The 20915-nt window shown below is 47.8% G+C and overlaps 1 protein-coding gene across 2 annotated transcripts; it reads right to left on the reverse strand.

Moving 5' to 3' along the window:
- Positions 1–10289: 10289 nt before the first annotated feature.
- Positions 10290–19236, reverse strand: PMVK (phosphomevalonate kinase). Of its 2 annotated transcripts, none has more exons than XM_008592608.1 (5): positions 19107–19236; positions 17263–17326; positions 14110–14262; positions 11998–12127; positions 10290–10826 (listed from the first exon to the last, which is right to left on the reverse strand). In XM_008592608.1, the coding sequence occupies exons 1-5, from the start codon at positions 19199–19201 to the stop codon at positions 10690–10692; spliced, it is 579 nt and encodes a 192-aa protein (XP_008590830.1). In that variant the 5' UTR covers positions 19202–19236; the 3' UTR covers positions 10290–10689. The 2 variants fall into 2 exon arrangements, with proteins under 2 accessions (XP_008590830.1, XP_008590839.1); XM_008592617.1 differs by lacking the exon at positions 19107–19236 and adding an exon at positions 19018–19034.
- Between the last annotated feature and the right edge of the window lie 1679 nt (positions 19237–20915).

A 20915-nucleotide genomic window follows, 5' to 3' on the forward strand; every position in this document is an offset into this window, starting at 1 on the left:
AGCAGAGTGGCTGGACCAGAGCAGGTGCGCTCAGGTAACCTGGGTCTGGGTTCTCCCCAGGAACTATGGGTAAATGTGTACCTCACATGTGTGTGTGAGGAAAGGGCCCCTTTGGGCAATTTTCCTGAAACAAAGAGACTACCTGATCTAAAAGAGAATTGAGGTCAACACCTCTAAATACTAAAAACTTCTTGTAACTTTTCAGTGGCAGTTTTTCACTTTTCAGTTCACCAACATTTCTAAAATCTGAGGGTTGGGCCTCAGCTGGGTCACCTGTTAGTCTGAGTGAAGGAACGGAGCCTGTAAGGGAAGGAGTAGGCTTCCGAGGGACAGTGGCAAATCCAGTGTGAATCTAGCTAATGGGACATCCATGTAAAGAGACAGGAAAATTCCAGAGACAGCCACATCAAGGTGAGCTCGCCAAGGGCAGAGGGAATAGGGAGAACAGAAGGTGAGGGCCTGAGGAGCACCTGCATTTCAAGGACAAGAAGAGAGGAGGAGCTAGAAATAGAGAAGGCAGGAGCAGAAAGGCAGGAGAACCAAAAAAGTGAATTCGAGAAAGAGGGAGTGGGGGACCAGGTCGGCTGAGGTAGTCAGGTCATGGACGGGAATTGAAAAACGCGGTCTGTGGACCTTCGAGAAGCAGTTTTAGTGGAGGCAGGAGCAGAGGCCAAACTGCAATGTGCTAAGGAGTGAAAGGGAAGAAAGAACTGAGATGGTATTGAGGGGTCAGCAGAAGGAACACTGTTTCAGGACAGGGGAGGATGGAGAAACTGGAAAAACCAACAGAGAGGAGCTAACTGATGCACTCAAGTCTAGATGAGGGGGAACTAGTGGATTTAAGGACTAGAAAGAGCCAGGGGCAGGGCCCCACGACCGAGGCAGGGGAGATGGGAGGGGAAGAATGGAGCTGAAGGTGAGGTGCGGGACACAGGTCAGGGCTCAGCCACTCTGGTTCTCATCCCCTGCCCAACCTTCCTGATGCCTGGAAAAGAGACAACATCCATGTGGCCACACCACCATTTTTTGTATGGGATCTAAGCTAAGGGACCCGTATGCCCCAGAGCCCAGTCACTTTCATGGTCATGACCATGGTGTCCTGACCAGTCATGGATTCACTCTCTCATTCACTCATTCGACAGCAGTTATTGCCTAACTCTTGCATGAAACGAGCTAGGAGTTACATCAGGAAGAGGGACCAGGCCTTGACCTCATAGAGCTCAGAGGATCACAGGGAGTACAATTAAGGAGACTTTCACAGTGGGTGGTGAGGCAAGATAGAGCTGTTATGGAATTTGAGTGCAAGGACACCTCGCCTTGGGGAGGAAGGGAGGAGTAGTAAAACCAGGGAAGGAAGTGACATGGAAGCAGACGACCAAAGCCAGAGGAAGACTTAGCCAGGAGAACAGAAGGGGTGAGAGTGTTCCAGGCAGAGAGCACAGAACACTCAGAGGTACAAAGGTGAACAAGAGCCTGGTGAGTTCTGGGAACTGGGATCCAAAAGTTCAGAATAGCTTGAGAACAGAGCACCAAAATTGTCATCCAGGAGGTGAGGCTGGAGCCATGTGAACAGGACCTGCCCAGAACATTTAGCAAAAGATACTGAACAAAATAAAATCAGTACCTAATTGTGAGTACAGGCCTCCATAGCTCACTATATCCAGGGACCAAAACAACTGTGTTCGTTGTGTACTGAATAAAATCCATAACCTTTGCAAGGGAAGGGGCTAAATCAGTGACCAGAAGAAACATGAACTCCTGAAAGCAAAAGTGGGTCCCAGGGAGTCACAGTATCAAGATGTGGAGATGACCGTCTATCTTGGACAGCACTAGGTGAGAGCAAGCCCCTCCCTGAGATGTAAGCAGAGGGTGAAACCCAGGCCCAGGTGAGTCAAACTACCCTTAGGAAGAAGGTGAAAGAATTGGGGTATGTGTGAGGTGACATTGCTGGGCTCCCTGAGCTCCCTTCATCTCCCCTCATGCCTGGGTGGGTCCCAGCAGCAGCAAGTGCAAGAGGGGAAAATGTCACCATGACCTGCTTGGCTTGCAGGAGTCAGCACATCTAATTCCATAGACTCTGCAAGTTACCTTCACATCATCTTGGCCTCCCTCCTCCTGAAGGCATTACCACATGTGTTTAAGTTAGTAGCATTACATGGGGGTGGTATTTTTTTGTTTGTCTCCCCAAATGAACTATGACCTCCCCAAAGACAAGGGTTGGGTTTTGTCCAACCTTATATGTCCCAATTCCTGTGCAATGGGTGATAGATACTTGTCGGTTGAATGAATGAATGGGCTTGTATCCAGCTTGGCTTAATGGGAGTTGAACATAATTGACCATATCATTTTTGAGCTGGTCAAGTTCAATCCCACCAGATGTCACGAACGTGGGGCCTGTGAAGAATGACTAACAGAAGGAAACCAAGTATGACCAGAGTGTGACTTGCACCTGATTCACGTATGCATGGCCTAAACATCCCAAGTGTGGACCTCTAGATTCATCCCTGTTGTCAAGTACCAAACCCCCTGTGACTGCGGTGAGAAGGAGTTTGAGTGTGTGCTGAGAAGCTGCTTTGGGCCCCAGGGCCACCAAAGGGGGCAGCTGAGACTGCTCCAGGGATGATTCTGGTTAGTTGCCCCCTTTCAGTTCAAGGTGGGCTCATCAGTGGACTCATCAGTTTTAGGTGGGCTCATTACATTTAGGGCCCACTTACAGAGCAGGTGGGAGAAATTTCTGGGAAAGTCCATGGAGGACCTTCCTGTGGGGCATACGCAAGTCTGGGCCAGGGAGACATGCTGAAAGGGGACAAAGGAGCAGAGGTAGCATAGGTAAGCCCTGGAAGCCAGCCTGAGCTCAACATGACACTGACTTAGCATCAGCATTCTGCCCTGTGTTCATGCATTTATATCTTTATTTCCATGCTTCCCTTTATTTCTTAATAACAATTCCTTTTCCAAAAATGCCAAACTTATCTCACATATACCAAAGGGTAAATTGGAGGGTGCAAACACCAAAACTGGAATAGAAGTTCAATTCTAGGCCCAATTGTTTATGGCTGTGTGGTGTGGGGAAAGGGAGAAAGGAAAAAGTGATAGTCTTGCCCTCACTCCTGCCAAGGGCAAGCACTGTGCTGTATCAACAAACCTTTATGGTGAATAGCATTATCCCCATTTTACAGGTTGGAATAAAGGCTCAGAAAGGTGACCTAACTTGTTCAAGAACCCACAGGTAGATAGTGACAAGTGGGATTCAAATCTGACTGCAAAATGTGCTGAGCAAAGTCACTTCATCTTTCTGTGTCTCCATTTCTTCAGCTTTAATATGGGAACAGAAATAGGGCTATTGCAAGAATCAAATGAAATAATATGCAGGAAAACACGTGGTAAACCATAAAGCATACCACCCATGTTAATATCTTCCCCTGCCCAATGCTTCCCCACTGACCATCCCCAGGCAACATTCTGAGCACCTCCCTTCTCTGGTACTCTCTTCCAGAGGGCAGGTGCCGAGAATGACTTTGCCAAATGGCTCCAAGGCCTTGGCTCCCTGCCCTTCCAGGCTTGCTTGGCCAATACTCAACAGGATTTATAGCATAGTTCCTGGAACACCCCGGATCTGCTAGAGCAATGCCAATCCAAGCCAGCTGTCCTGAGGCCTCCCAACCACCTTGCAGAACCAGCCAGCCACTGCAGCAGGAGACCTGAGGTGCCAAAGCTACCATTGGCTCAGGTCTGGATGCGCCCGGAAATTCACCAGAGGTGTCACAACAGAGAGACATTGCTGGGAATGTCTCCATTTAGCAGACACCATCAATGCCCAGATGGAAAGCAGCCACGGTGAAGGGCAAGGCCCTCCACCTCAGGATCTCAGCGTCAAACCTGAAAGAACAGCAAGTTCAAGTCTGCACCCATCTCTCCCACCCCCTCGGCCCCCAGCACACAGGATTGTTCCCTTCTGGGAAGTGACTCTGTGGATCCCTCATCCTGGTACAGTTTGATTCACCTAAATAGGACATGCCAGGTGGTACAGGCAGGTGGCCTGGCCTCCTCAGGAAAGGCTGGAAAAACCCAGGAAGCAGAGAACTGGACTAGGCTCCCAAGGGCTCACACTGAGCTTTCTATGCCATCCTCCGATAAAGGGCACAGTTTCACACTCTCTCAGAGACACTTAGGGAAGTGAAGGGCACTAAGCGGGGAGTCAGGAGCTCTGGGGTCATGTCCTGGCATTGCCACTAATTGCTGTTTGACCTCGAGCAAAGCAATTCTCCTCTCTGGGCCTCAGTTTCCTCATCGGTAAGTGAGGGGTTTGTAGCTAGATCACCAAGGTCCATTACAATACTCACTTTTTGGATGTCATGTATCTAGGTGATGATCAGAAAGTCTCACACAGGGGCCGGCCCGTGGCTCACTCAGGAGAGTGCGGTGCTGATAACACCAAGGCTACGGGTTCAGAATTTATTTTTTTTAAAAAAAGAAATCTCACACAATGTCTAACACAGACCTTCCACAAACGCTGAAACTGGAAGCCTGTAAAGACAAAATATCCAAGCAGGAAGCAGACAGCAGATCCACTTCTCACCTTCTGGGGAATCTGTCACTGCCATTAGCTTAGGATGCCAAGGAACTTGGCTTTGGCTGGATGCTCCCTGGACTCACCTGGAAGGAAAGGGTTAAAGCCCCAAACTGTAAAGGGGGACTTATCACTTCACGTGGCTGTGAGGCAACAAGGAATTGTCCAGATCCTGAACTGGGCCATGGAAGTGTAGCAGCTGATCCCCATATAACAAAAGTTGCTAAACTCCCTGTCACCTGTTCATCAGGTCATGGGTGAACGAGACAAATGCTAGCTATTCGTCAGAGCTTAGCTGACAGCAGGAATGTCCTGTGCTTCTCAAGCGAGTGTGTGAGCTGGTGGCAAGTAGTGGGTCCTTGAGTCCTTCCCTCAACACCATGGAACAGAAGACTGGGCACAGCAAACAAAACCGTAGTTCCTCGTGGTTCTGGGCTTCAGGGAGGGAGCTCCAGATGGAGATTCCACCCAGAAATAGACAAGAAAACTTTTCCACCCTGGACAAGTCCCTTAGTTTCTGGGCCTCGTTTTATTAGTATAAAAGTAATAATCAGACTGATGCAGGGGATAAAATATACAGTGCATAGATCTATGCTGTATAAATAGCAAGAGTGTCACCAAAATGAACTGGGTGATGACAGAAAAACAAAAGAGATGTAGAATTTTTACAGTGGTGTATTGGAGCCAGCTTGAGCCAGCTTCTACCAGCTTGCAAGAGCCAATTTTTAAATGTTCAGGAATTTTTCTAGCCAGTTGACATCACATTGGTAGCCCGAAGTCAACTATATTGGAAGTATTTACACTACAAAAATGGTCAATCACTACAAATCAAGGTTCTTTTTTTCCCCAGAGGGGCTTTTAAACATTTGCTGGCACACCACTGTTTATAAGTAAATAAGAGTATGCAATTTAACTCAGGTCAGTTTGTCGTTGCTTCAAACACACTTGCCATAACTTTATTTGTCTAAATGGATGCTGGCTACTTCAAGACAATAAGCTTAGGAGGTCATATTGTTCTCTAACACTTCAATTTTAGACAAGGGTTGGGTTTTGTCCAACCTTATATGTCCCAATTCCTGTGCAATGGGTGATAGATACTTGTCGGTTGAATGAATGAATGGGCTTGTATCCAGCTTGGCTTAATGGGAGTTGAACATAATTGACCATATCATTTTTGAGCTGGTCAAGTTCAATCCCACCAGATGTCACGAACGTGGGGCCTGTGAAGAATGACTAACAGAAGGAAACCAAGTATGACCAGAGTGTGACTTGCACCTGATTCACGTATGCATGGCCTAAACATCCCAAGTGTGGACCTCTAGATTCATCCCTGTTGTCAACCCTTGACCTTGGTGTTATCAGCACCATGCTCTAACTGAGTGAGCTAACTGGCCAGCTCTCCATTTATTTCTTGTTATTGTCTTATTGCACTAACTAGAACCTCCTGTAGAAGGTTGAATAGGTGATGAGAGCAGACATCCTTGCCTTGTTCCCAGTCTTATAGGGAAATCATTTAGTATTTCACCATTAAGTGTGCTGTGAACTAAGGTTTTTGTAGACGTTTCTCATAGGCTGAGGATTCTGTTCCATTCCTAGTTTGCTAGGAGATATTATCAAACATGAATATGGGATTTGTATCAAATTAATCATTAGGAAAATGCAAATAAAATGCCAGTGAGATAACACTACATACCTACTAGAATGGCTAGAATTTAAAAGGCTGATCACATGAAGTGTTGGAAAGGAACTGGAACTGGAACAACTGGAACTCTGGTTCACTACTGGTGGGAATGTGGTACAACCACTTTGGAAAACAGTTTGGCAGTTTCTTAAAAATGTATTTACCCAAGAGAAATGAAAGCACATGCCCACACAAAGACCTGTACATGAATGTTCACAGTTGCTTTATTTGTCATATCCAAACATTGGAAACAACCCAAACATCCATCAACGGGTGAATGGGTAAACATTTGTGGTATATTCATACCACATACCAGAAATAAAAAGAAATGAACTATTGACACCTAAAATAATGTGGATGAATCTCAAAACAATTATGCTGAGTGAAAGAAACCAGACCAAAAAATATACTATGTGATTCTTTACATAAAATTCTTAAAAATGAAAACTAATCCAGAGAGAAAAAAAACACACTAGTGGTTGCTTGGGGATGAGGGTGGGAAGTCAGGGAGAGGCAAGAGGAGGGATTACAAGGGGGTATGAGAAAATTTTCAAGGGTGAAGGATATGTCCATTATGATTGTAGTGATAGTTACACAGATATACACATATTTCAAAACTTATCAAATTGGTCCTGGGTTCAATCTCTATACCAGCCAGCCACCAAAAGAAAAAAAAAAACAAACATCAAATTGTACATTTTGAGTATGTGGTGGTATTATATGTTAATTATATCTTAATAAAGCTGTTTAGAAATAGAATAATAAAAATTTCAAGAGAATGTTAGTGTAACAAATCATGACTAAAAACATGTACATGGGGGCCAGCCTGTGGCTCACTCGGGAGAGTGCGGTGCTGATAGCACCAAGGCCACGGGTTCGGATCCCATATAGGGATGGCCAGTTGGCTCACTGGCTGAGCGTGGTGCTGACAACACCAAGTCAAGGGTTAAGATCCCCTTACCGGTCATCTTTAAAAAAATAATAATAATAAATAAATAAATAAATAAAAATAAATAAAAAATAAATAGCAATACTCTCAGATTATAACCATAGACAGTCAGCAAAGACTAATAGTAGCAGCTAAAGCTCTTGTCATAACATAGGGTGTCAAAAGTCAGGGTTATTCTTGATTTTTATATTTAGAGAAATGTTAGTTTAAAAAAAAAAAGTATGGAGGAACTTCAAGTCCAGAAGATGTAATTCTGGTTAGCCACTGGGCGTCCCATTCTAAGAGACATCAGCACCAACCCATCATGAAGTGGCGGATGGACCCGCTGCTTCCCAAATTACAATCCTGTGACTCCTCTAAATACCCAGAACCAGGAAAGCATGTCGGCACCCCTCCCGGAGGACATATGAGACCCACCAGTCTCCACACCCTTGCCTGCAGCATCCCTGCCTCTTGTTGTTTACACCTAACTATAACAACCAGTGATCTCTTACTCCGGTACTACACTTGATAGCTTCACACCCACCCAGAGCTTAGGACCTCATTGCCCATAAAGGCAGGGATTGGCTGCCTTCGAAATGGAGCGGGGTACCAATGCATTCCCTCACACTGCAGGACACCCGCCTTGGGAAAGGCGATAAAATACAGGGCTTTGGGCCCAGGCTTAGACTCCTCCACCTCACCTGACTGCTGTGGCTAATCAATCACCAGGTTCTGTTGAACCTATCCTGTCTGTGTCTTCCTTCTGGGATTCTCACTGGAAGGTAAACTCCCTGATGGCAGGGACCATGTCTCTCCTGCAGGTGTGTTCCTAGCTCCTAAAGCCATGCTGGCCCACAGTGGGTGCTCAGAAAATGGACATGATGGGATGTGAGACAGTACTACAAAAGTCACGCTGGAATCAAGTGGGTGATCCTATCACACAGCGTGTGTTTCCTTACCCCGAACCAGGAGGTTCTGAGCCAGCTCCTGGGTCCTGGTACTTCTGCTCCACTTCTAGCATTAAGCCAGTTTCCTCGGTGGCAATATGCTCTGTCTCAGGTGGGCTGGGTCAGAAACCAGGTTGAATGCCACCACCAATCCATCTGCTTTCCAGCAATCTGATCTCCTTCAGCCTTTGCTACTTATTTCTTGGAATCTTGCAGAAGCCTCTTGGCTGGCCCCTTGGGCTCTAAGTTCTCCCTGTTTGATTGCATTCTCCCTACCCCTCTTAAAACCATCAATGTTCCTCTTTCAATCTTCTTAGCCAGACATTTAAGGCCTTCCATTCTGAGTCTGCTCTGTCTCCCTGGCCTTTTCTGGCCACTTGCTGCCACTCTGCCCTCCTCCCACACATCACTTGCTGGTCAACAGCCTCAGGCTCTCCCACTCCATATGTGGGCTCCCATCACCTCCTCTCCTATAGAGCTGGTAGGGGCTGGGCATACAAAGAAGGCACCAGACCTTATGGCCCAGAGTATGGACTTTATAGCAAGACAAATCTGAGCTCAAATTCCAGCTCTCACAGTTAATAATTTGCAGCACCAGTTGGGTGAGTTATATAGTAACCTCTCTAAGTATGTTTGTTCATCTTTAAAATGGGGATAGTTTGTGAAGATCGAGCCAGAAGTGTAAAAATATCAGCATGGTGCCTGCAGGAACTAGGCACTTTGATCAGCTCTCATCTTTGTTGTTATATGCTTTAATTTGCTCAGTATATCTTTGTTGGGGACACCCCTGAGGGGTCCTGTGAGGGGTCCCAGTCTCAGGCCACAGTTGCACTAGTTGCCTCTGGGGCCCTTGCTCTTTGGGGCTCCTCTCACAGTTGCTGGCCAAGCCCCCTACCCCACCCTTCCTCTGCTTTATATTCTTCCCAGGTTTATGAACCAAAGACCTTACTTCCTACACTCACCAAACTTGGCCCCAGTGACTTTTGGTCATTCCCATGACAGGGATTGTTCACAGGCATCTGCTCCAGGCTTCAGCATGGGATTTCCAAGCAGCAGTGGCAGTGCCCAAGGGACAAGGGGTCAGTGCTCACCTGGGTGTGTGGGTGACTGGAGTGTCATGAGATCCCAATCTCCCTTCCTCAAGGTCCCAAGGGGATTATCCTTGGCACTGACTTCATGTTCCCTGGAACTTTGGGGTACACCTCTGTCTCTCCTCTAGACTGACAGCCCTTTGAGCAATGGGCCTGTTCTTTGTGTCCCCAGTGCCTGGCACCCAGCAAGGTGGTAGCAGGAGAGGATGAGGAGATTTCAGCAGAAATGTGCAAAGTTCAGTTTGGATGACGTTGAAACTGTAATTTCTTTGGGGGCCGGCCTGTGGCTCACTCGGGAGAGTGCGGTGCTGATAACACCAAGGCCACGGGTTCGGATCCCATATAGGGATGGCCGGTTCGCTCACTGGCTGAGCGTGGTGCTGACAACACCAAGTCAAGGGTTAAGATCCCCCTACCGGTCATCTTAAAAAAAAAAAAAAACAAAAAACTGTAATTTCTTTGGTTGTCCCCTTATTTGTGAAAATTGACAGAATTTGTGGAAGGAGAACATAGCCAGGACCAGAGTTGGGGTGCTCAGGCTTGGCCTGAGGATAGCAAGGAACCATGGGACTTTGTCCCATGGTCCATAGGAATGTGGCAGAAGGGGCCCTGGTCAGGAGTCAAATGGATCATGCTCAACTCTGAGCAATGACACTTACTAACCCTCTAACCCCGGGCAAATTGTTCTGCTTCTCTGAGTTCTCTGCATCTGCTAAATGCAGATGAAAATACTCTCCTTGCCCATTTCATGAGGTAGCTGTGAAAAACCTAGAAGAAATTTGGAAATTGTAAAAGGCTATATAAATAAAAGGGACACTTGCTGGTGGCACTTTCTGTGGATTGTTGAGTCTTTCTTAGGGCCATCCAGAGGGCAAGACCCTCAGGCCCCAAGCCCACTGCCAATGTAATCAGGCCTGTTGCCTGTGAGATGCAGGCATATGTCAACCTCTGCAGGATACAACCAGCCCAGTGGTAGGCGGAGCAGGGGCCCACAGCCACCAGGACACCCCAGGCCCGTCTGAGCACCACATAGGCTGAACTGGTGTCAGGGAAATGAGAGAGACCCAGCTTTGAGTGTGTGCTCCAAGGAGGTTTATTAGTATCCACACTGGGGAGCCAGGTTCTTGCCCAGGACAAGGAGATGAGAGCATCCAGACAGGAAAGCAAGGCCACCACAGGCGACAGGCCTGGCACCCATGGGAGAGTGATGTTTCTGCTGCAAGCACAGCCAATTCACCCTCCTTTGCCCTGCCTTTCTCCTCCTGAAAAGGTAGGGGTGTCCTCTGCATGGAGAAAATGAGGTCCCCAGAGGCTTCCCGACTTGCCCAACATCAACCAGCCCCCTCAGAAATCTGGATCCAGGCTCCCTGTCTGCTCCCCCACCTTGGCCAGGATCAGGAACCGCACATTCTGCAGAGTCAGCCCTACCCTGACCCAGACAGCCTCCGGCTCACTCCTCAACCTGACGACTAAAGTCTGGAGTGGATAAATTCTATCAGGTTCTCCAACTGCTCCTCCAGGTGCTGCTCATCTCCGTGGTTCTCGATGACCCAGTCAAAGCTTCCAAAGTTGTCCAGGCCACACTCTGACTCACCATCATCCACCCCTGTAGAGGAGGCATGGCAAGGTCAGGCCCCAGCCCCCCAGACAAACACCAGGCACCAAGGTCTGCAGGCCCCAGATGGAGTGGGCCCTATCCTGACTTCTCCTCTGCTACCCCAGAGCCAAGCTCTACCCAATCCAGAAGGTACTTCCCCCCTCCCCCCGAAACACTGTGATGGCAAGCTTAGCAGCCACAGCCACCTGAGCCCCCAGATGGTCCCTGCTAACTTGACTCTTCACTTGCCACTACCTACAGAGGGCGGATTTGGTCATCTAACACCACAGACAACCCAAAGGGGCATTGCATTTTCATTTTAGGTCAAGGTGGTTGAGTCCACTTTTATCCCTAAATCTGTCTGATTGAATCCCCTTGGGAGGCAGTGTGAGCCAGGGATAGAAGCAGAGGGCTGAGAGTCTAGCTCCTTCCCTCACTCTTTGTGACCTTGGAAAGAGATTTAAACTTTTTGGGCTGCTGCCCTCATCGGACCATGGGTATGGCAATAAGTTTCCACCTGGTGGATTTGCTGTGATGATAAAGTGAGATGTGTACAAAGTGTGTGGCACAGGCCAGGCCTGTGTGAGTGCCCAGGAGATGAGCAGCTGTCAGTAGTGGTCATACCCACTGGACCTGAACTTCTCCAAGGCACAGTGACCTAGGGTGGGAAAAAGGCCTGAGTTGTGCCTCTGAACTGCCCACAGAGCAGGTCCTGTTACAAAGGTTTGTACCACTGAAGCTTCTAGGGGAGCTCCTCTCTGGCTCCCACTACTGTATTAATCAAACAGGAGTGAGGTTTTCAAGCTTGTGCCCTCTGCCCACAGTTAGCCCCCCACCAGGCTGGAAAGCAAAGGTGAAGAACCATGGGATGGGTCCCAATCAGACCTCCAGAGACGCCACGGGCCTTGAGAAGACAGCCCAGATAAGGAGACCAGGCCAAGGTCACAGGAGAACCTTCACCCCCAAGGACAACCTCTGCCAAACCACTCCCTAATCTGGAGACCTGGCACTCCTGAGCCCCCAGCCTCAGACTCTCCTTTATAATCCCTCACTCATTCCCCACAGGCCTGCCAGGGAGAGAGCAGGAGACCTAGAGCAGAGGGTGGGTAGCCTATGCCCTGCACATGGGGTGGCTGACCTGAGTGCTGAGCCTTGGGGATCAAAGTCATGAGCAGCTCACCTGGTGTGAACACCCAGCCACGCTGCTGTCGGGTCTGCTCCAAAGCTACCACGCGGACCGTCTGTGTCGAGGCCCCGTAGGTCTCCTGAAACCACTGGATGTCAGATACCCTCCGTGTGTCACTTACCAGCTGCAGGATAGGGAAACAGATAGGTGATCAATAGGAGAGGGTGCTGGAGGTGAGGGGAAGTGGGAGACTATAGAACCCAGAGCAGTGGTGCGGCTCTACCCCCATCATTGTGAACATGTCAGCAGCATGTCCTCTTTTTACATTCATTGAACACATGCTATGAGTGCTGATTACGTGGCAGGTGGCGCTGCTGACATGTTCATTCACTCAATCATTAAACAAGTTTTTTGGGGGGTCTATTTTTTTTTTTTTTTGGTGGCTGGCCGGTATGGGGATCCAAACCCTTGACCTTAGTGTTATAACACTGCTCTCTTACTAACTGAGCTATCCAGCCAGCCCTAAACAAGTATTACAGCAAGCACCTACTTTGTGCCAGGCACTGTGCTCGGTGCTGAGGATAGAGTGGTGAGCAAAACCACTTGTGCCTGCCCTCTAGGAGCGAATGGTCTAGTGGGAGACACAAACACTAAACAAGCAGCTTCCCAAATAACAGTGTGATCACAGAGCATATTGACAAGCATCCCAACCTCAACACAGCCAAAACTCAACTCTTGATTTCTCTCCAATCTTGTTCCTCCCACACCTTCCTTGTCTCAGAAAATGATAACTCAATTTGTCCAGCTACTCAGAACAAAATCCTTGGTACAATCCTGTATCCTCACACTCCATCGCCAACCAACCCATTAGCAAATCCTATTGGCTCCATCTTCAAAATATGTGCACTCTCCACTCTACCACCACTCTGAGCCCAGCCACAGTCACTGTGCCCGTGTCACAGACAGATCCTCTACCTGGCCTCTCCACTTCTGCTCCTGTCTTCCCAGCAACCAGGGTGAGCCTTTTAAATCTTAAATCAGATCGTATCTCTCCTCTGCTCCAAACCCTGCAATAACGCCCCATCTCACTCAGATTAACATCCAGGCCCTTCCAAAGGGCCTGCCCGATCTGATCTTACCTCCTACCACTCACCCTCACCCATTCTGGCCCCAGCTCTTCTTCAAACACAGCAGGCACATGCCCTACTCTGGGCCTTTGCACTCCCTGCTCCCTCTTTCTGGGAGGTTACTTCCCCAAATATCTGTTCAGCTCACTCCCTTATTTCCTTCAGGTCCCGCTCAGATGTTATTGTAACAGTGAGGCCTTCCCTGACACCCTTCATAAAACAGGAGCCCCTCCCCAGCCTCCTTATAGCCTAGATTTGCTTTATTTTGCTCCTCAGTATTTCTCTCCACCTGACACAATCTATATTTATTTTGTACCTACTTTCCCACCCCCAGCTATAACATAAGCTCCTTGGGGGCAGGGACTTCATCACATTTTTGTACCAATGTATCCCCAGAACCTGGAACCATGCCAGGCATCATTAGATACTCAATATTTACTGCCAGAATGAATGAGGAAGGAAAGGGGTAGGGTGTTATGGGAGCATCTGTCAGGGAGCACCAGTTAGGACTTGGATATATGGGAAGGCTTCCCTGTGGAGGTGATATGTAAACTGAGCAGGAGCTAACCAGATGAAGAGAGAAAGAAAGGGCAGTCCAGCAGGTGGAAGAACATGTGCCCATGCCCTGATTCCAGAAGGAGCTAGATTCATTTGAGAAAGAGAGAGGCCACTGTAGCTGCAGCTGAAGGAGTAAGGAGGCTAACAGGGGAGCAGGAGGTGGATCATACGACGCCCAGAAGTATACGTTAAGGACTAGGATTTTGTTCATAAGAACAATGGGAAGCCACCAAAGTGTTTTAAACAGAAAGACTGACATGACTTGGTTTATGTTTTTAAAAGGCCTTTCCGGCTGTTGTGTAGTGAATGAATCACAGAAGGCAAGAGCTGAAGCCGAGGACCAGGGTGGAGCTACTGCAATTATCTGGGTGAGAGATGGTGAGGCTTGGACTAGAGTGATGGCAGTGAAGACACAGAGACACGGACACAGCGGAGGGCTGGGGAAACCGGTTTTCTTCACGTTGCCATGGGGCCCTCTTACCCAGATGGGCTGGGACACGCCCTCCACAATCTTCCTGCAGAAGAAGCCTGGGTCGGCCTGGCGCTTCTCCTCCCCCCAGCAGATCATGTCCCTCCGATAGGCCTCCTTGTAGGTGCTGGCATCCAAGAGTCTCTGGAAGTTCAAGCCGTGCTCCTGCCCAAAGCACATTATGTCTATTCCACTAGCCTTTCAACCTCCCTGGTCTCTCCTAACACAAGGAATAGCCATCCCTGTCCTCATCACCTCTTCCAAGGCCAATGCAAGGACTTATGAGTTTTCAGCCAGGACAAAGGTCTGCAAGGGAAAGGGCCCTAGAAACTAAATATCCTAGTCACTGGCAGATGGAAAAAAGGTCTTGGAATAATCCAGAATTGTTCCAATTCGTCTTTGAAATACGTGACATGGTTTTCTCTTTTGCACGTTTTACCTTCCCAATTATTTCTGGCTTAAACTAATCCTCAAATTAGTTTGTACTCCCTGGGCACAGGCTTAGCCTTCAACTAAAGTGAAAATCTGAAAAAAAACTGTATTTCATGTCCTCCATTTTGGCATCATTTGCCCCCAGCCCAAGTTGCAGGGAGATTGTGTGTCTCCCTCCTTTCCCCTACGTCCCCTTTCCATCCTCAAATTCCCGACACCTTTACTGAAACATCATTACTCCATTTGGCTCCGGTCACTCCAAGGGCTTCCCACACCCAGAGGAGCCCTCAGGCAGAATGGATTACTCTGACCATCCTGGAGAGCTGCTTCCAGACCTGGCCTCCCCTTCTCCTGGGAAACTGATAAGCAGAGGGTCCATCCAGAGGGCCCAGGACAGGAAGGGAACTGAAAAGTAACACCCACTTCAGGTTCTGGCCCCCCTACTAACTCACTGCAGCAAGACCTTCTCCCCTCAGGCTCTCAGTTTCCTGATCACCCACCCGCTTGTTCCCTCTTTTCTGAGGTGAGGTCAGCAGCCACCTCCTGCTATGATCTGGTTTCCCTCCAGGAGCACCATGATTTGTTTGTCAGTCATAGTTTCCATTGTGACTTAAATCAATGCACTAACATTTCATTTTGGTTTTGTTTTTTAATGGGAGTGGGAATGGAGTAGTGCTGGACTTCCAAACAGCAAGGGCAGACTGGCCTATCGGAGTCTCCTAGCGAGGTTTTAAAAACGCACACTTAGCTCAATTGGTTAGAGCACGGTGTTATATAACACCAAGGTCAAGGGTTTGGATCCCCACGCTGGCCAGCTGCAAAAAAAAGGCAAACTTGGGCTGGCCCGTGGCTCACTCGGGAGAGTGTGGTGCTGACAACACCAAGGCCACGGGTTCAGATCCCCTTACCGGTCATCTTTAAAAAAAAAAAAAAAAAGCAAACTCCTGCCCCTTCCTCCCCTTCACCGGTTTGCTCACTGGCTGAGCGTGGTGCTGACAACACCAAGCCAAGGGTTCAGATCCCCTTACCGGTCATCTTTAAAAAAAAAAAAAAAAAGCAAACTCCTGCCCCTTCCTCCCCTTCACCCTCCTACCCTGTCCCCCACTCCCACCCAGCCTGGCTCAATAGGTCTAGAGCAGGGCCTGATCTGAGAACTTTGGAAGTAGATCAGTGGTTTTGAAACTGCTCCCTGTAGGACTTCTAAAGTGCCCAGCCCCACTGGGAAGACTGAGTACCTCCCATTTTGCCCTCTTCCTACTCCCCCTCCCTCCCAATCAGAGTCTCTCCCAGTCTGTCTCTTGGATACAAGGAACTTCTGCATTCAATTTCTTTCTTTCTTTTTTTTTTTTTAAAAAAGATGACCAGTAAAGGGATCTTAACCCTTGATTTGGTGTTGTCAGCACCACGCTCTCCCAAGTGAGCAACCGGCCATCCCTATACAGGGATCCAAACCCGTGGCCTTGGTGTTATCAGCACCACACTCTCTCCCAAGTGAGCCATGGGCCGGCCCCTGCATCCAATTTCATTTAGGAAAGGTTCCTGCTAAAAAAGTTTGAAAACCAGGGCCGGCTCGTGGCTCACTCGGGAGAGTGCCGTGCTGATAACACTAAGGCCATGGGTTTGGATCCTATATAGAGATGGCCGGTTGGCTCACTGGCTGAGCATGGTGCTGACAACACTAAGTCAAGGGTTAAGATCCCCTTACTGGTCATCTTTTAAAAAAAAAAAAATTTGAAAATAACTGAACCTGGTTATCCCCAGGATCCCTCCATCTGCCACCCTCTGAATGGGTCTGCTCAGCTGGTGAGAGAACACCCAATGGAACAGGACAATGTTTCCCATGGAGGTAGGGCTGTCGTATAGAAGAGGGCACAAATTCATTTTGGGTGGCCCCAGTGGCCAGATTCAGGCCAACTGACTGAGTGGCCATGAGCACAAGTCCCTGGAAGGGTGCACCTAGGGCCAAAATGTAGGTGACCAGCGGGCTCTTCGCTGTGTGGGAAGCTGATCTCACCCTCCAGTCTCCCTTTCTGACGTCTAGATTCTGAGAGTTCCTATTTGTTTTTTTTAAATCCTATTTTAACAATCCTAATTTTTTTAATCAACATGGTTCAGAATCCAAAAGATACCCATTCATTTACAGTGAAAAATCTCTCACCAGAGGCAATCAACGGTGCAGTCTCTTACGTATCTTTCCTGGGCAGTAATTCTTGGTTACAAAGTCCTTCCCAGATTTCCTTTTCAGTTTTATACAAATGTAGTATTCTCTACACACTGTTCTATATCTTTTTTTGTCTGTTTGTTTTTTCATTTAACAATATATCTTGACAACTCCCATGACTGGATTTCTAAGGGCAGAATTCCAGGCCTTTTGTCAGGCCAGCTTTGGGGAAGGTGATGTGAGGTGTCATATCTTTTTAGTAAGGGGACGTGTACAGATCCTTACTCATCACATGGCATCAGAGCTGCCGCCTCAAGTGTCTACAGCTTTTCCTAGACACACTTTCTTGAACATGCCCTGGTGAGGTAGCCTGGAGTGAGTGAGGCTCCTGGGAAAGAAGCTTAAGCTGAAAATGCCCCCACAAGGCCCACCCACAAAATACTAAGAGGTGGCCACCACCCTGCCAGCAACAGTCACAGGGACTGTGCCAGTGACTCAAGTGGCAGCCATAGCTCCAAAGCCCAGGAGCCAGGTCCTCTCAGCCTACGAGATGCCACACAGCCACTACCTACCTGAGCGTACTGCTTCTTGAGTGGACCAGAGAGCCGGAGGACAGCACAGACATCAGCTCCAAGTCTGTGGGACAGGGAAACCAGAATCCCATGAACTGAGACCCTCCAGCAGCTTCCTGGCCCTGGAAGAGGAGTCCCATTTCTACTGCTGGTATTTATGTGACCTGGCAGGCCTCAACTGCCCTGATCCTATTTCCTCAACTATAAAATGGAGAAAACAGTTTCTGTTCTGTCTCCCATACAGGATTATTATGAAAGTCAAATGAATATAAAAGATCCTGAAACTAACAGGCAAAGCCTATAAAATTATAATTACAGTGTGAACATCCAGACCTGGTGATATTCTGGCTAGATTAGGTTACTTCTTGAACCCTGAACTACTTTCTCTCATAGCCAGGGGTATCACAGTCTCAAATGACTTGGTCACCACAACATAAATAATTCCTTCATTCAGTTATTCAGTTCACTTACCCAAACATTTAGTGGGTACTATATTTAACCCAGGTGACACAAATGTGAATAAGAGTCATGATTCCTGCCCTGGCCAACATGGTAAGGTAAGAGTTTATATTTCCATGTTTCAGATGAGGAAACAGGTTGAGAAAGGAGGACAGACTCATACAAAGAAACACTGTAAGCACTGAAGCCAATATCAGTAAAATAAAAGCAGACAACATTTCGTTCCTGAGCCTAGGTGCTAAGAATTGTCCTAAGCCCTTCACATGCACTGTCTCATTTAATCCTTACAACCACCCTATTAACATCCCCATTTTACAGATGACAAAACCAAGGCACAGAGTGGATACGAGACCACACACTAATAAGGAATTTGAATCTCAGCAGCCTAATTCCAGAGCCTGTGCTTCTGACCACTATTTGACTTCTGTGTTTGGGGGTAAGGAGAGATGTAACTTAAGAAAAGGTGGTGAGATACTTGGTGGTGAAAGATTCAGGTGGTGACTTCTGCCCTGGGCTCCCCCACAACCCCTTGGAACCCCTGTGGTACCCAAAAGCAGCCTCCTGGTACCCCATCACACAGGCCTTCAAGAGGAGAGGAGTCCCACTCCATTTTTTCCCTGCTCCTCTGCTCTTCTAGCCATGTCCCAGCAAAAATGCTCCCACACAGAATACCTTGCTTCAAAAGAAAACACTGAGCTAAAAGTATTATTATTATTCGGAAAGGACGTGAAGTAAAGCAAAAAGAACCCAGTCTGTGGAGCAAGACAAAGCTGAACTTGAATCCTGGATTGGCCACCTGCTTTGTGACCCTGGCAAGTCTTTTGTTTGTTTTTAACTTTCAGAGCCTCAGCTTCTTTATCTGTGAAATGGAGATGTAAATAATATCACACAATAACTAACAAAGAGGTTATGAGGAGTAAATTAGATAATATGTACACACAGTGCCGGGCACATAATAAAGGCTCAATAAACCCCAACTATTAGGTGCTGTGCTGGGCAAGGATCCTGTCTTTGGAATTAGACACACTGGGGTGTGGTTTTAGACAAATCCCTTATCTACGCCTCGTTTTCCTCATCTGTGTCAGGAGGATTAGGAATGTTATACAGGAAGTGCCTTTGTAGTCACTGTTATTAACGCCTCTTGGAGAGAGAGACCTACAGCTTCAGGTCTTTGGAGAGGTGGTCACCTGGTTCTTTGAAGCAGACGTGTGTAGACTGCAGTTTTACGTGATAGTGACAATCCTCCACCTTCTCCCGCCCAGTGCTCCTCCTGACCTGCAACCGTAGGACCCTTACCCCAAAGCACAGTCCATCACACCCAAACACGCCCCTCGTGTCACGTGATGCGGAGAGCTCCCCTTCCTCCTTCCCCGCCCCACGGACACCTGGTCTGCAGCGCCTCGGTCACAAAGTCCTTCCCAGATTTCCTCTTCCCGCTGAACAGCAGCACCAGCCGCGGGGAGCTTCGCAGGGGAGCCATGGGGCCGCCAGGGTTTGCGATTCCTAAAGCTGACACTTCTCCCCACCCCTTAAATCGGGCCACCCGTCACGAAATGGACGTGGCCACTAGATGGAGCGGCCACAAAGAGGGATTGAGCCCTCTCTTCTCCACAGCTGTGGAGAAGACTGACAGCCCGCACATGTGCTCTGTACATGTTAATTCACGCCTAAGCAAATACCGAAAGACGGAGAAACAAGTTTATTCTCAGTGCAGCCTTCTTCCCTAGAGAGGCTCCCCTACACTACTCAGTTAGAACAGTCCAGCCCCGCCCAGAATCTTACGTCACAGCCCCGCCTTCTTAACTGACACCGCGGGACCAACTGGATGCAACCACTCCCCTCTAAGGGAGATGACGTCTTAAAATTTCCTAAGGTGAACCTCACATTACCCTCCATTCAACCCTGCAAACATTACTAAAAAAAACAGCCAAAGTGGTAATGTTGAAGACGTTTTCAAACTGCCTGTTTATTTGTGCATTATAATGCATGTGCTAAAGCAAATCTTAATTTCCCCCACAGTAAAAATGGATCTTTCTGCAGACGTAACGAGGCGATGATTCTATAGGGTTGTCTGGTGACGTCACCATGAGGGCGTGACTTAGTCCAACACGCGCTATATTATTGTCAGGTTTTATAACTGAAGAAGCCGCTAAGATTTGCCCTATAAGCCCAGCGAGAAACCTTTCATCCTTTTCTAGCCGCAGCCTTCTCTCCAAAGGTTTCCGGAGGCTAGAGAGCTTCGAATGGCGTGGGTGATATCAATAACAAAAGTTAAAAGGGGGCTTTGAAGCCACTCTGGACGAGATTACCCAGTTTTGTCTGCAGTCCAGCTCCCATCCAGGAGTTGGAGAGGCGGGATTAAAGGTGGTGATCAGTTCCTTCCCTGAATTCCTAATTCTGCCTCTGCCCACAGCAGCTGACACCCAGTCCCAGTTGAGTAAGTGGAGTTGTCTTTGGCTATGTCGCTGCCCTACATTTTTCTGAGTTTGTCAGAACAGAGCCTGCAACCTATTACTGCCTCCATTTTATAGGACTACAAAGTCGTGTAAAGAGAAAAAGTGAATTGTAGACACCTAATTTAGGAGAAATGATTAATTCTCTGAATATTGAAAAGAGGCACAAAGAGTGGTCAGATGCAAAAAGAATGAACTTAGGGTTTTTTTTTTTTTTTTTTTTTTCTAAGCAATGAAGAAAGTACTGCACTCATCAGTGCACTTAGAATTCAGCACAGAGTGGAAAGAGCTTTCACACTTTGCAGGAATGTGACCTTCAGCAAGTCACTCCCAAGTTTACCATTGATAATGCCCACCTCACATGGTTACAGTAAAAAGGAAATGAAGAAAATATGTGATAAAGTACAATAAAATACTTTAGAACTTACTCTGTTCTAAAGTACTCTTCAAATGTAAGGGGTTATTTATTCTTAGCACCTTGTGATTTTAGTTTTTAATTCAACACAGGATCAGATTTCCCATCTGGTCTTCAGTAAACATTTATCTAGGACTCCACTGAAAGCCCAAATCTCAACTCTGCCAGCAGAGAGTAGGGTAGAATAACTCCACTCTCACTTTCCTGCTTACTTGAGTCACCACTAGGAAAGGAGTCAGAACTTCCTCCCACAGTCTCTTCCCTCACCTGACCCAGCCTATCTCCCCCATTCCTCCCTCCCCAACCCTGGAATCAAGCTCCCTAGA

This window comes from Galeopterus variegatus, unplaced genomic scaffold, assembly GCF_000696425.1.
Source record: "Galeopterus variegatus unplaced genomic scaffold, G_variegatus-3.0.2 Scaffold154, whole genome shotgun sequence".
NCBI lineage: Eukaryota > Metazoa > Chordata > Mammalia > Dermoptera > Cynocephalidae > Galeopterus > Galeopterus variegatus.

Excerpts from the sequence above, each read along its gene's own strand:
- PMVK (XM_008592608.1), bottom strand. The coding sequence starts at position 19,201 with ATGGCTCCCCTGCGAAGCTCCCCGCGGCTGGTGCTGCTGTTCAGCGGG. Across the intron at positions 14,263-17,262 it reads TCAAGAAGCAGTACGCTCAG|GAGCACGGCTTGAACTTCCA; the intron begins GTAGGTAGTGGC and ends TGCTTTGGGCAG. Across the intron at positions 10,827-11,997 it reads TGGCTGGGTGTTCACACCAG|GGGTGGATGATGGTGAGTCA; the intron begins GTGAGCTGCTCA and ends CCTCCTCTACAG.